The following is a 15,230-nucleotide window of genomic DNA, read 5'->3' as shown; positions in this document are numbered from 1 at the left end:
ACAACTTCATCGTCTGAACAACAAACCCCGTGTGCACAACTTCATCGTCTGAACAACAAACCCCATGTGCACAACTTCATCGTCTGAACAACAAACCCCGTGTGCACAACTTCATTGTCTGAACAACAAACCCCGTGTGCACAACTTCATCGTCTGAACAACAAACCCCATGTGCACAACTTCATCGTCTGAACAACAAACCCCATGTGCACAACTTCAGCATCTGAACAACAAACCCCATGTGCACAACTTCATCGTCTGAACAACAAACCCCGTGTGCACAACTTCATCATCTGAACAAAAAAACCCATGTGCACAACTTCATCGTCTGAACAACAAACCCCGTGTGCACAACTTCATCGTCTGAACAACAAACCCCATGTGCACAACTTCATCGTCTGAACAACAAACCCTGTGTGCACAACTTCATCGTCTGAACAACAAACCCCGTGTGCACAACTTCATCGTCTGAACAACAAACCCCGTGTGCACAACTTCATCGTCTGAACAACAAACCCCGTGTGCACAACTTCATCGTCTGAACAACAAACCCCATGTGCACAACTTCATTGTCTGAACAACAAAGTTATATGAGCTAAGTAATTTAGTTTGTAGTTTTGAGCAACACAAGTCCAAGAATGCCAATTTGTAATTGTTCAAGACCAATATCTCTCAATAAACTATTTGCAGAGGCAAACAATAACCCTGGGCACACAACTTCATCATCTGAACATCATTCCTCCAAGTTTCATGACTCTAGGTGAAACAGTTTTGGAGTCTTGATCAACGCAAGTCCAGAAATGTCAATTTTTGCTAATTAAAGGGCCATAACTCTGGTGTAACTAAGTACAGCAGTAAGCCAAACCCCAGGTGCACATCTTCATCACCAAAAGTTCATTTCAACAAGGTTTCTTGACTATTGTTGAATATTTTTTTTTTAGTTTTAAGCGACACAAGTCAAGAAATGCTTATTTAAGAGGCATAACTCTGCTGCAGCAGGAAACTAAACCCAAGGGGCAAAATTTCATCACCTAAATAACATTCAACCAAGGTTTTTTGATTAGGTGTAATAGTTTTGGAGTTTAGAGCGAAACAGAATTTGCATGATACTAACAGACGGATGCATAGACTCACAGACCGACAAGGGCAAATATATATATATATATGTCCCCCCCCCCCTATCTTTTAGGGGAGCATAAATTATGTGTTTCATGGGATAAATTACTCATTGAATACTTTTTCCTATGACATAAAAAATATATAATATATTTGATAATATTATTACTTTCACTTTCAGTCATAAACTGCATATTCTGTAATTAATGATAAATTTAAGGACTGAACAGAGATGGCTCAAATTTAGAACAGATACTTCTAGAGGTAAGCTCAACACTATTTACCAGTCAAGACAGTAGCCAAGTCACAAGCTTATAAACTATAAATTCTATCCCAAATGCTTTTAAATATAATAATTACCTGGAATGGCAGAAGTTTATTCAAATTGCTCCATAGAGTTTTCATGACTGCTGTGTCCACACTCAGATTGTTAGGGCAATCCTGAATCTTCTCTTTTGCTTTATTATTACCAGCTTGATTTTCATCACCTTTATTGTCACCCCCAACTAATTTTCTTCCATGCCTTTTTCCCTCAATTGGTTCAGATTCAGATAGTTTTCTTTTGTGTTCACTTATATTGTGGACATTTTTATCATCATTCTCAGGTGGTGCTACTGGCTTCCCATTTGTATCATCATTGTGTTCATCTTTCTTCACAGTTTTTACAAACACTCCCTCATTACCAACTTCTCTATTTTTCTTGTCACTTATCTTCATCTTCAAAAGACAAGACTTAACAACAAAGTTATCTTGAGCATTGAATACTCTGATATCCTCAAAGGAACACTCTTCTGCCCTTCGAAGACATACAAATGTTCTAGAAGCAATTGATGATGAGGAGCCTACTGGTCCAATTTGAGTATTATCTTCTTCAGGTTTAGGAATAACAAAGACACCATGAGGTGTAATGAGATGTGTGAATTCTTGTGCTTGTACTCCATGTGTTTCATCTATATCATCATCTTCATTACTCACTACTTTATCTGCTGCCTGGTTGTTTGGTATAATGTGATCACCCATAGGCTGACCTTGATATGAATCTTCCATCTCAACATTATCTGGTCCTTTATGTGTCTGTGGGACCTTCCTGTTATCAGCTGTAGTGACTGAGTCTTCACCTGCCTCTTGAGCCTTGTTCTCTACCATCTCCACATCAACATCCACTTCCTTGTCATTCACAGCTGTAAGTTCGCCATTTCTCACTTCCAGCACAATTTCATCACTAACTCTCCTTGGTGATGTTGAGGCAATTAGGTTTCCATCTTTTTTCTGTTCATCTGCACCAAGATGCTCAGCTGCATCATGTTTCTTGCCACTCTTGGGACTTCCATTCTTCACTGTCATCTTCCCTGAGCTGTCTACCTCCAATATGATCTCAGAGTCTGATTGCACAGAATCCCCTTGCTGTTCTTTTTCAAACCCTTGGCCAATGTCCTTGGTTACCTCCTCTGAGTTAGACTGAGTGGCCACCCCTTGCTGTTCCTGCTTCTTCCCTCGTGTTTTCTGCTCATGTATGTCCCTAAGTGTTTTATCAGCCTTAGTGTTAGAAGGTGTAGTGGACTGTTTGCCTCGCCCCCAGGGGAAGTTATAGAACCCCTTCATGTCCACAATCACTAGCTCGTCTGGCAATTCCATCTTTATATCTACCTGTAATTTTGCAAAAAAATGCAATTATTTGTGTTTGTGTTTTCTATCTGTTTGTACTATCTGTAACTGATCTAAACATTGGTCTTTTTAAAAAGATATTTTCCATGTTAACAATAATCTCACACTAATAACTTGCCTGTAAAAAAAACAAAAACATGTATACATACCGTCCCATTCAGAATCATGGGGTATAAAAGGGAGTTTTGACCCGGCCTGCAATCAAAGGGCATGGTGACATATTGGTCCTCTTCTTCCTCATTGGTAAATTTATCCAACATGGCATCCAGGAGTGATGCACTCTCCTCAAACATTGGGCTTAAGTACCGCTGCTTGAAAGCGAACAGGTACCTGAAAAACAAATCAAAACATGCTAAGAGAAGGCTGAATACAAATCAGGATAGGAAGCAAGGAAGAAGGCAAGCATTATGGCAGAACAGCAGACAAGAACAATGTCAGAATGAAAGGCAAGGACAATGTCAGAGTAAAAGGCAAGAACAAAGGAAGGGTGAAAGCCAAGTATAAAGGAGACAAAAATAAGTAATTGATGAAAGACGAGTACAAAGAAAGGCTGAAAGACAAGGAAAATGTTAGGATGAAAGGCAAGAACAAAGGAAGGGTGAAAGGCAGAAACAAAGCAATGATAGAAGGTAAGGACAATGTCAGAATGAAAGGCAAGAACAAAGAAAGGGTTAAAGGCAAAAAGACAAAGCATTGATGAATGGCAAGTAAATAGACAGGACTACAAACAAGAAAAAAGTTACGATGAAAGCATGATTAAATGCAAATACAAAGGACAGGATAAAACACAAAAATAAACACCGCAATACGATGAAACCAAGTTTCAATGATTGACATAAAAACTTTACTTTTCGTTGTGAGATTAAATTTCAACTGTTTTTTTTTTCTTTAAATAACAGTGACCTAGATTGTATGGGCCCTAAATGTAGTCCCATGAAGGCCCTCAATAAACTCTTCCTACATTCCAAGTAAGATTGCAATATGTACATCCAAACTAAAGTTATTAAGTTTCATTTTTTTATTTATTTTTTTTGGTAACAGTGACATTGACCATAAAGTCTCCATAAAATCTGCCTATATACCAAGTCTGGTTACTATATGACAAACCTTACGCAAATTATCCTATACCATATGTGAGTTTGACGCTGCCCTCCAGCCCAAACAAATTTCTATATTTAGTAGTGGTGACCTTGACCTTTGAATAAACGGACCAAAAATCAATCTCAAGCATAATAAAATAGTAATATGTTCTTATGATACACAAAAAAGTTAGGTGTCCATATGATAAAGAAAACTAAAGTTATTCACTGGGTTTTCACTTATTTGACAAATGCCCACAGACCGCCCGCCCAATGACGCACACTATTCTAATAACCCAGTTTTCGTTGAAAATGCTGGGCAATGTAATGGTGAAAGTTAAAAACAAAAGTAGGATAAAATTCAAGAAAAAAATGATGAAATTAATGCTTAGAAAAATTATCTGAATATATCAAAACAAATTAGAGGCGCCCTTTATGACCAAGCAAGTTTTTTATTTTCATATGGCCAATCAGAAATTATAGCCAATTAATTACTTGTATGAGTTAGCAAAAAAATAGTAGCGTTTATCTTTACTTCTATCAAGAAGAGACATAACGGAAAATTACTCTAGTTAAGTATCTTATGTATTTAATTTCATTTCAATTTTAATTTATGTTGTTGGGCAGAAAACATTACTTTTATTTTAAGGAAAAGTGACCATGACCTTTACCCCACCCCCTTCAAAATCATCCCAAACTTGCTCTCCAAATAAGCTACTTACACACCAACTTTCCTTACTTTCCATCAATTCTAATATAAGTTATCTGGTTGAAACCATTTTTCTTTTATTTGTCACAGTGACTTTGACCTTAACTTGACCCCCTTAAAAGCAATCCCAAGCATGCTCTTGCCATAAGCTACATACACACCAACTTTCATCACTATCCATCAATTCTTACTTAAATAATCAAGTGGAAACCATTTTCCTAATTTTAGTAACAGTGCCCTTGACCCTTTAACCCCCTAATAAGCAATCCCAAGCTTCAGATAAGCTACCTACACACCAACTTACATCACTATCCAATTACTTACTTAGAGTTATTCAGCGGAAATCATTTTCTTTTTTATTAACAGTGACCTTGACTATGACCCCACCTTCCTCAATAGCAATCCAATGCTAGCTCTTCACATAAGCTACCTACACACCAACTTTCATTACTATCTATCAATTATAGCTTAAGTTATTGGGCGGAAACCAATATTTGATGCCTGCCGACATCCCCATTCTAATAAGCTGTTTTTTGTTGAAAACCTGGTTAAAATGAATGTCATCCAGTTTGAGTGGATGGTGTTAAAGGTATAAACTGCCTTAAATTTCCAAGGTTTAATTCAACCAGGTTGGATGTGTACATCCCCTAAAAGAGATCTCTTATATATCTATGAACCAAATAGTGGAGGCACAGTCTGAATCCTTTTGCAACACATAAACAAGAGGGCCATGATGGCCCTCAAACACTCACCTAAGCAAAGGGCCAAAACTCTGTGATAAAGCATTAATAAAAATGTTGTAATTTAAAATCTTTACTGATGACGATGCCTTGTTTAATATTTGTAAAGGGTCAAGCAATGAAGCTACCTGTAAAGTTTCATTGAATTTGGCCTGGCAGTTTCAGAGATTTTATTTAAAGCAAAACAGTAAGTCAGCCATTTTTTTGTTGTTGTTGTTAATCAATCATGATCCCTTGATGTATTTTTGTAGAGGGTCACCCAAGGAAGCTTCCTGTAAAGTTTCATTGAATTTGGACTGGTAGTTGCAGAGGAGATGTTTTTTAAAGCAATTGTTGACAGACGGATGGACTGACGACCGATAAAGACCAATCACAATAGGTCACCTTGAGCACTTCGTGCTCTGGTCAGCAAAAAACAAATCTAACACACAGAGTTTAATTGAATTTGGACTGGTAGTTTTAGAGATGTTTTTTTAAAGCAAAACAGGAAGTTGGCCATTTTGTTGTTGTTGTTGTTGATCAATCTTGACCCCTTGTTTCATTTTTGTAGAGGGTCACCCAAGGAAGCTTCCTGTAAAGCCTGTAAATTTTTAAAAATAAAAATATAATTAAAAATAATGTAACATATTGTATATTATGATATACAACACATTGTATATTATGTCTAAATTTTGTCGGTAATCTGGCAGTCAACCAGGAATTTGGCAAGTGACCTGAAGACAGACCTTTGGGAAGCCTTGCTGGGGTTTAGAATATTGTTTATATTATAATCCAAACCAGAAAAAGTTAGGGCTGCCGTAAGTTCTGCCCTCTGGCCCCTGTAAGTGTCACAGTGTAACAGAATGTGGGAAGTGTCACAGGTCACTCCACACCGAGCACAGTTCTGATCACTTTTGAGAATATATTTCCAAGCACTTCCTGGGAGAAGTGATGTGCCCAGTCTCAGCCTCGTTATGCATTTATCAATTCTAAAGAAATTAGAATATTTGTTTGGAGGCTGGAGACTCACAGAGGTCCTATCAAATGTATTAATGTATGTTTTAGGTGTCCTCGCCGACCGCCATTCATTTATGACGTGCCGGAGGGCTAGTGAATAGACCTCTGTGGGTGCAAGAGGGACCGGATCATTCACCTCCACACGCCTGAGGCCATCCTTTGCAAGCCCATCAACCACTTCATTTCCCTTCAGGCCGACATGAGCTGGGACCCATACCATGGTAAACTTTAAGTTTTTCTCCAGACACTTATTTTGTTCCAAAATGTCTTTTATCAAATCAGGTCTGGAGCTGCTACCTCTATTTTGTATAGACTGCAATGATGATAGCGAGTCTGAGAGGATGGCAGTATGTATGGGCTTGTTACTGATAACCCAGTCCAGTGCATCTTTAATTGCCAAAAGTTCAGCCGAAAATATGGAGAGGTGGTTGCTGAGTCTTTTAATATTTTTGATATTTTTGGATGGAATACAAAAGGCACATGCAACTATGCCGGTTTCTGGGTTTTTAGATCCATCTGTGTAAATTTTTAAATGCTCAGCATAATTTTGGTCAATATGAGCGAGAGTTTCAGATTTGACGAGGTGCGGCAAGTCTGATTTCGTTAATTTTTTAGAGATAGAAATGTCAACTGAAGGGTCCTGGAGGGTCCACGGAGGAACCTTAGACGGCCTCAGGTCTGCTACACTTACATCTTTGAGCCCAGCCTCCTCAACAATGCTTTGGGTGTAAGCACCAAAAGGCATCGCTCTATGTTAACCCTTGTCATATTTTGCCTTGACGAAGAAGCCGGTCCCAAAGAGGTCACTTACAGGGTTACCTATTTTCCGGGACTGTACCCTAGCCCAGAAGTTAATGATTTGTTGTCTCCTCCGCAGGGTCAAGGGAAGTATCCCCGCCTCTTCCTCGAGCATGCATGCAGGGGTATAGGGAAGCGCTCTCAGAGCTATTCGAAGCTCTGACTGACTGGGGTTCAAGTATGTTCATGTGAACAAGGTCCCTTTATCTCGGATCATTGTGTTGTTAAAATCGTAACACAAGTTCAAAAGGAAAACATTAAAAGCAAGTCTGTGTCTTTTCGAAATTTTAAAGACATGAATAATGATGATTTTGCTGAAGACCTCAAGAAGATTTCTATTGACGAAACTGATATAGACACATTCGTTGATCAATTTGAAGTTGAAATCAAGAAGGTCTTAGACAAGCACGCCCCGGTCAAAGAGAAAAATCGTATATGCCGCGTTCCAAAGCCATGGTTTAATGAAAAATATTCAGGAAATGAAAAGAAAATTTCGTAAAGCTGAAAGATTGTGGAAACGCTACAAACAACCAGAGCACTATCAATTGTTTAAAAATGCACGAAATAAGTACCATTTTGAAAAAGGAAAAACAACAAACACTTAGTCAAAAAGTTCTTGGTTTTAAAGGTGACTCAAAAAGGTTATACAAGTTTGTTTCTGAGATAACTGGATCAAAAACAGAAAACCCGATGCCGAGCGGCGAAAGCGACACTACTTGTGCAGACAAGTTTGCAGACTATTTTATGGATAAAATAAGTAAAATACGAGATTCGCTTAAAACATTTGACAACTACAAACCAGAAACAAAAAATGTAGAATCATTTGAAAATTTTGAATATTTTACTGATGATGAAATACGAAAACTGATCAATCAAATGCAATCATAATCATGTGAACTTGACATTCTTCAAACCGATATCTTGAAAATGTTCCTGAATGAACTATTGCCTTTAACAATCAAGCTTGTTAACCTTTCACTCAGTCAGGGCATCTTTCCTGAGAAATGAAAGCGGGCTGTTGTACGACCTTTACTTAAGAAGGTTGGTCTTGAACTGATATACTCCAACTATCGACCAGTAAGCAATCTCTCCTTTCTCTCCAAAGTCATCGAAAAAGCTGCGCTACTGAGATTGAATTTTCATGTCAATGAACATAACTTATTGCCAAAAACCAAAGTGCTTACAGATGTTTCCATTCTTGCAAATCTGCGCTTTTGAGACTGGTGAATGACATACTTGGTGGCATGGAAAAACAAAACGTTACAGCCTTAATAGCGATCGATCTGAGTGCGGCTTTCGATACAGTCGATCACGAAATTCTAACAGACGTACTGAACAAACAGTATGGAATCTGTCCTACAGCACTCAACTGGATCGACTCCTATTTGCATCCTCGAACTTGTAGGGTCAATGTCAGTTCAGCTTATTCCAGGTCACGTGTACTTGAATGTAGTGTCCCACAAGGAAGCTGTCTCGGCCCTTGGTTGTACCTAGCATATGCGGAGACATTATTCGACGTCATACCGCCATCTATCACTGTGCGTGGTTTCGCAGATGATCACACTGCCAATAAACAATTCTGCCCGAGCGATCCTGGCACCGAAAAAAATGCTAAACATGAACTCGAACAATGTTCCTTAATAATCAATGAATGGATGAACCAGAACAAATTAAAGATGAACGCTTCCAAAATGGAGTTTATCAAGTTTGGCAGTCATACTCAACTAAATAAATGCAAAACAAATTCAATCAAAGTTGTTGGTGATAACATCGAAGCAGAAAACTGTGTAAGATACCTAGGGGCGTTCCTTGACGAAACATTGAATTTTAAAGAACACGTGAAAAGAAAATGCCGCACTGCTATTTTGAATTACATGAGAATAAAGAGCATTAGACAATATTTGACGAAAGAAGCAACAGAAATTCTAGTGTTATCCCTAGTCATGTCCCACCTTGACTATTGCAACGTCATTCTCTATGGGATAGCCCAGTGCGACATACAGAAAATGCAGCGTATACAAAATATGTGCGCAAAACTCGTTCTTTCTTGCTCTCGATATGATAGTTCCAAACAAGCTTTATACGATCTGCACTGGTTACCTGTGAAAGCTAGAATCACGTTCAAAATTTTAACTTTTATGTACAGCTGCTCAGTTGGAAACGCTCCAGAGTACCTTACCGAACTTCTTGAAGAACAACGACACAAGCGCAATCTACGCTCAACACAAACTTCAGGATGTTATAAAATACCATTCAATAAAAGAAAGACTTTCGTCGATAGGAGTTTCAGTTCCGTTGGTCCGAAACTCTGGAACAAGCTTCCAAGTAACATCAGGAACTCGGTATCTTCAGACTGCTTTAAGAAAAACTTGAAAACGCATTACTTCAGGGACTACTATGCATTATTCTAAATAAACACAGTGTTGGTGGGCGGACTGTTTTGACTCAAATCATTTTCTGTTTTGTTCAACATTTATTTTTATATTATTTACTTCCTTCATGTATATTTTAAAAAATATATTCTACGATACTCTTAAATATGCGCCACACACTACTCACATTGTGGTATATGACGCTTTTGGGTATGACGCTTTCATGTTTTATAGTAGACACATACAAGTTTTAAATAAACTTATTCTTTTTTATTTTTCACACAATCGCATTTTATTTTTATAATGTCGCATTTACCTGTCTTAAGTATGTTTCGTGTGTTTTATGAAATTGTATTGATGTCGATTTTATATTTGTTTACATTACTGTGTACAACGCCATTGAGTATATTTATAAAATTAGGCGTTTAATCAAATAAACAAGTTTCAAGTTTCAAGAAGGGCTTTATTTTGTATGTTTTCCAAGATCTTAAGACTGTTTGGCGAGGCATCAGCATAGACTTGAGCACCATAGTCTATTTTTGAACATATTAAGGACTTATATATGACCAGTAGACTGTGTTTGTCTGACCCAAAATCTGTTCCACATAGATAGTCCTTTTCACATCTTTCTTTTATGATCTTAAAATGTTGTACAAATGAGAGACTGGGTCAAGATAAAGGCCTAAGAAACGTACAACTTTTTCAAAGATGATCTTTTGACCTCCTAAAAATACTCCACGGTTTGTGGTCTTTAGATTACAGTTTGTATTATCTCACTTAAATTTGATAGGGTCAATAATGTAGCTAGAGGGAATTAGAGGGTCCATACATTGTGTCTTGGCAACGTGCCAGCGCTGTTACATCGTCTGTGTAACGTGCATAAAGTGCAATTTAAAATAAAAAAATTGTATTTTTAATTAGAGTACTGCAGTAGTCAATCAGTATTCAGGTACTCGGAGGATTGATGGAACACTCTTCGACTATTATCTAAACTTCGAGAGAAATGAGAGAAATGTTGTTTTAAACGCGCATTTAAGAATTGAAGCCCCCCCTAAATAGGATCATGTTTGAATAAATGATAAAACCAGAGTAGAAGAGTAGAACTTTTTAAAGGAAGATAACAAGGGGAGAAAACAAAACATTTAAATCCTCTTCCTTGTTTCAGAGAAATATCAAACACAGTATATTCTTTTAAATTAATGTACAAGGGGAGATAGCTTAGCAACAATAGGTCCAAGAGTAGCTAGTCTTGTGCAGTGCACACTTTAACACTGTCATCTATCAATATTCCAAGTTATATTGAAGTCCTTTATATTGAATTTCTTACAGTTCCTGAACTGTGCTTAATTTAACATGGTCAGCATCACTTGTTTAAAGTTTCAATTAATTCCTTTGAATATTTTTTGAGTTATGCTCATGACAAATTTTGTTATAATAAATGAATAAGAAGAGATAAAATTGCAACAAAAGGCCCCAGAGTTACAACTCTTGCAAGTTTTAATTAATTCCTTAAAAAGTTGTCCTAATATGCTTTGGATAAAAGAAATAGTTAAAGATAATAAATAGGAATATTGAAAAACAGAAAAGGGGAAACTTAAGAGCACTGACAAAAACAACATGTATCCATTTCAGAATAATGGAGATATAATAAGTTTAGTATAAACTTATTTATTTTACAACGATTGTGAAACAAGACTTTTTAGTTTTTACAACATTATTCTAATTCACTCTTGTTAGCACGATGTTACGCGAGAGTGTGGTCTTGTGTTGTAGGGAGACTGAAGTACTGGGAGAAAAGCCACTAGTCCAATTTAGTGAGCACAAAGCAAACTCACATGCGCCCAGGCCAGGAACCCGGGTCGCCTAGGTGAGAAGCCAGTGCGCTAACCACTGCACTAACCTGACAACATAAGATATAATAATAATACAGTATACAAAATTATTGATTTGAAGAAAATTTGCTGTTTTCACTTTTATGCCAAAGACATTATAAGCAACCTCAGAAATATTTGAACAGAGGCGACAACCCTCCCCCCTACCCCCAAAAGAATGACCTGTTCAAGAGTCCGATTATTTAGAAATGTCACACATTTTTGCGACATCTTTTCTGTCAATATTCTTTCGCAATGTGGCAATTCATAAGCGGGCTCTAGAGCCGCATAGCTGATTCAGATAGTCATTAATACAAGCTTAATTCAAATGAGATTATCATCGAGTTCTGTGGCATTTCTATCAAGAACGACTGCGATCGTAATTAACTGTGGCTGTCGGGAAGCGGTCAGACGACAAAAAGTGAAATAGTATTAAGATTTATTTGCTTAATGCTTCTACAGTGGGTCAACATTCAACTGATAATCTTGAATAATAATATATATTTAGATTTATAATCGGGGCTTCAAGCTGTAATTGTGATATCGACAATGATTTTTTCATTACTGCGAATTAAAATGACATTAGCAGTGCACTCAGCTTTCAGACTATGTAGTTAATCAAGCTCGCCACTGTTGATATCCTATATATGACTATGTTAATTAATTCAGATTTTTAATGCTTTCACAGATTAACAATGACATATGCATTTATCTTTAAAACCGTTTTTAACTAACATAGTTTGTTTTATTGTATCTTCTGCGACCTACCAATACACGTGATTGGACCCATTGCAAGCGTCTGCTAATTAACAGATAGGCTATAGAGTGATTAGCGTAGTGGAAAAAGCAACTGGTCGCATTAGTCACATGGTAACTAAGACACTTTTATGACCTATTGGGGGTAGTTTTGAATGTGTGAATGACCCATGAATATTTGTGTATTACAATTTCTACAACTTTTACTGACCTAGTCGTTTTGGACCTAAACTATAAAAAAAATGAAAACCTTTCGGAACGATTTTTTTTACACATTTTGAAAATGAAATCGGTCTGGCTTGTTCAAAATCGGTCCAGAACAGCAAATTGCTGGTTTTTAGAAGCCCTGCCCTAGGGTCCACTAGTATTTTATTTTTCTAGGGATTTTGTGTCAATAAAATTGGAGCAAGAGCATTATATTATTATTTACAATTTTCAATATTGTTTTAAAGAAGGCTCTGAGAGAAGTTAAGTTACAACGTTGATCAGCTTCTTACAAGATGGTGCATGGTGTGATAAAAACATTCACTGGTGTCCTAGCTGAAAGTTTGAAGCAAACCAAGTTCTCATTAAATATTGATGAAAGTACTACATAAAGTCAGAAGAAAGTTTTAGCTGTTTTAGTCAGTTTTTTTGATGAACAGAAAAATGAGATTGTGGTTGAGCAAACAGTATCAAGGACTGTTCATCAAGCCTGAATGCATGCCGAAATGCATAAAGCAGATGAAGAAAATGAATGTTAATGATTCCTCACTTCATCTCCCGTCAAAAGCAATGTTTGTTGGTAACAGTGCACTCCTCTGCAATGGAAAGGCAACATCTCTCAGTGATGTTAAGATAGTGTTAGGTCAGCTGAAAACTGCCTATGTATCCTCGAGTCAGGTACTTACCCAGAAAATGCCAATGGACAATCAACTTCTTAAGCATGCTAGTGCTTTGCACCCACAAGCACAAGGACACTCTATCACCTTGGGGTATCTGACGGAGGTCTCGAATATTGTTACCAACGTTCTGAGGAAGGAAGAGCACACTAAATACGATATAGAGGTCCGCAGATACATTTCTGATCAGACTCTCCCTCAGTATGATGAAGGAAGTCGTGTTGATAGCTGGTGGGGTGAAGAGGCAAAGACATATCCAGGGCTTAGGAAATTAGCTCTTGCCTGTCTTAGTTGTTTCCATGGGCCACTAATTAAAGGAGTGTTCAATTCAATGGGTGATGTGTGTGATGTCAGGTGAGTTTCCATGAACACTGAAACTCTGTCTGCCATACAAAGTACCATCTAAAAGCCTCTGGCCTCTCAGCAGTTAAATACTTTGAAAGACCAGACACACTTTACAGCCCTGTTCAAGCTAACATTGTTCAAAACATGAAAGGGGCAAGTGTTGATTACAGAAAATCTGTTCAAGGAAAAAAGGCAATTGGAAAGACAAAGCCAGTGTCAAAAGGAACAGCTTTAGACAATATAAGCAGTGCTGCCAAAAAACGGAAAGACAAAGCCAGTGTCAAAAGGAACAGCTTTAGACAATATAAGCAGTGCTGCCAAAAAACGGAAAGACAAAGCCAGTGTCAAAAGGAACAGCCTTAGGCAATATAAGCAGTGCTGCCAAAAAACACAGGGAAGAACATTTGGCTATGAATGTGGAGAATAAGAAGTCAGCATAGATCTTAGATACAAACTGAACTTAAATAAAGCACCAAGATTCAACTCTATTATATGAGCAAACCTTCATTTTGTTAAGGATTTTTAATATTGCTAATTTCAAACTGTTTTACTAGTCATTATATATTCTATATGCAGTGTCAGGTTCTGTATTAAAACATGCATTTCATGAAATGGTATGATGCTATTGATTAGTACGGATAAAAAATGCCAAATTATTTATGCTGTATAATATTATTAAACAACTATTCATGATGCAGTGTTTGATGTCAATAAATAAAATATAGTTTCATATACAGTCAATATCTACTTATTCACTCCTAGTGTTTATTTAAGCATATGGTTTGTCTAATACTAGACAATAATGTAATACCAGGCCTGAATAATACAGAGTATTCATTATATATGGCTGTTTTTATCGTTTTTAGTGTTCAGGGAGTTGTCAGAGACATATAATAACATGTTGTTGGCTTTTTAAGTCAAAAGCTTTTACATTATGCCAGCAAATGATTTCATATACCTCTGTGAAACTTTGAAATTGCGCAGCCCAAGCCCTGAGTGCAGCTGGTTCAGAGACTCCTTGGAGTAGTTCTGAAAAACAAAATAACAGTCTGTTTCAATTGAAACATAGAATGCCTATCAAGTTAAAATCTACAGAAAAGGCAAAAGAAAAACACACCCTGCAATGAAGGTTGTTTAAACACTTACTATGATGGGAAGCTGGGATTCTGTTTGTTGTCATAGTAATTCATTTTCTTTTAACTTACATTTAGAAGTTGGTAGAATGTAGAACAACAATCTATTTTCAGGAATTATCTGATATTTATTGAAAAGAAGCACAGTCCATTAGTTGTATAAAATGATACCCTATCATCACCAATTACTATAGTGAAAAAGCCTTTTATCATCATTAGAATTAATGTTTATGACAACAATAAACTATCTTTCAGAATGAACATCTTAACTTTTTGCAATAAATCAAACATCACCGTGGAGTAAATAATAATCCGAGTTAGGTCACTGTCCTAAAGTTCATAAAATTAATATAGAAAGGTTATTATAATCCCTCTAACTCTAAGTAAAGACACCTTGTATCTGAAAAATAATGGAAGGCCTAAATCCTAATGTTAACATAACACTTACACATACCTCCCCTGATGCCTCATTAACTAAAGACCTGTTGGTGAGGTTTGAATGCAACAAATCTGATACAGAAGATTTGATAAAAACAGCTTCATTCAAAAAGACCAATCTCTATCAAAAACACATACAGTCGAAACTCATTGGCTCGATATTCTAGGGACCGGCCAAAATACTTCGAGCCATACCAAAATACTTCGAGCCACGAGAATTTTGAGCCAAGCGGGATTGCTTACAGAATGAGATTTTTTCTTTGATAGTCTTGTTTACCTCGTTTGTTATTTGCTACGCTATTTTCGCAAGAGAAGAGTATTTATTGCAAAT

The 15,230-nt window shown here is 37.0% G+C and overlaps 1 protein-coding gene across 8 annotated transcripts in view; it reads right to left on the bottom strand.

Moving 5' to 3' along the window:
- The window catches only part of LOC128218102 (general transcription factor 3C polypeptide 1-like), a 303,630-nt gene that overhangs the window by 148,216 nt on the left and 140,184 nt on the right, over positions 1-15,230 (bottom strand). For all 8 annotated transcript variants that reach the window (XM_052925645.1, XM_052925643.1, XM_052925648.1 and 5 more), the window contains exons 34-36: positions 14,287-14,357; positions 2,931-3,111; positions 1,477-2,763 (exon numbers count right to left, since the gene is read on the bottom strand). In XM_052925645.1, the coding sequence (XP_052781605.1) occupies positions 1,477-2,763; positions 2,931-3,111; positions 14,287-14,357 (1,539 nt within the window). The remainder of the gene's footprint in view (positions 1-1,476; positions 2,764-2,930; positions 3,112-14,286; positions 14,358-15,230) is intronic.

This window comes from Mya arenaria, chromosome 14 (assembly GCF_026914265.1).
Source record: "Mya arenaria isolate MELC-2E11 chromosome 14, ASM2691426v1".
In the NCBI taxonomy this organism is placed as follows: domain Eukaryota; kingdom Metazoa; phylum Mollusca; class Bivalvia; order Myida; family Myidae; genus Mya; species Mya arenaria.
The sequence above is the reverse complement of the archived record's forward strand: the minus strand, read 5'-3'. Positions and strand labels throughout refer to the sequence as shown.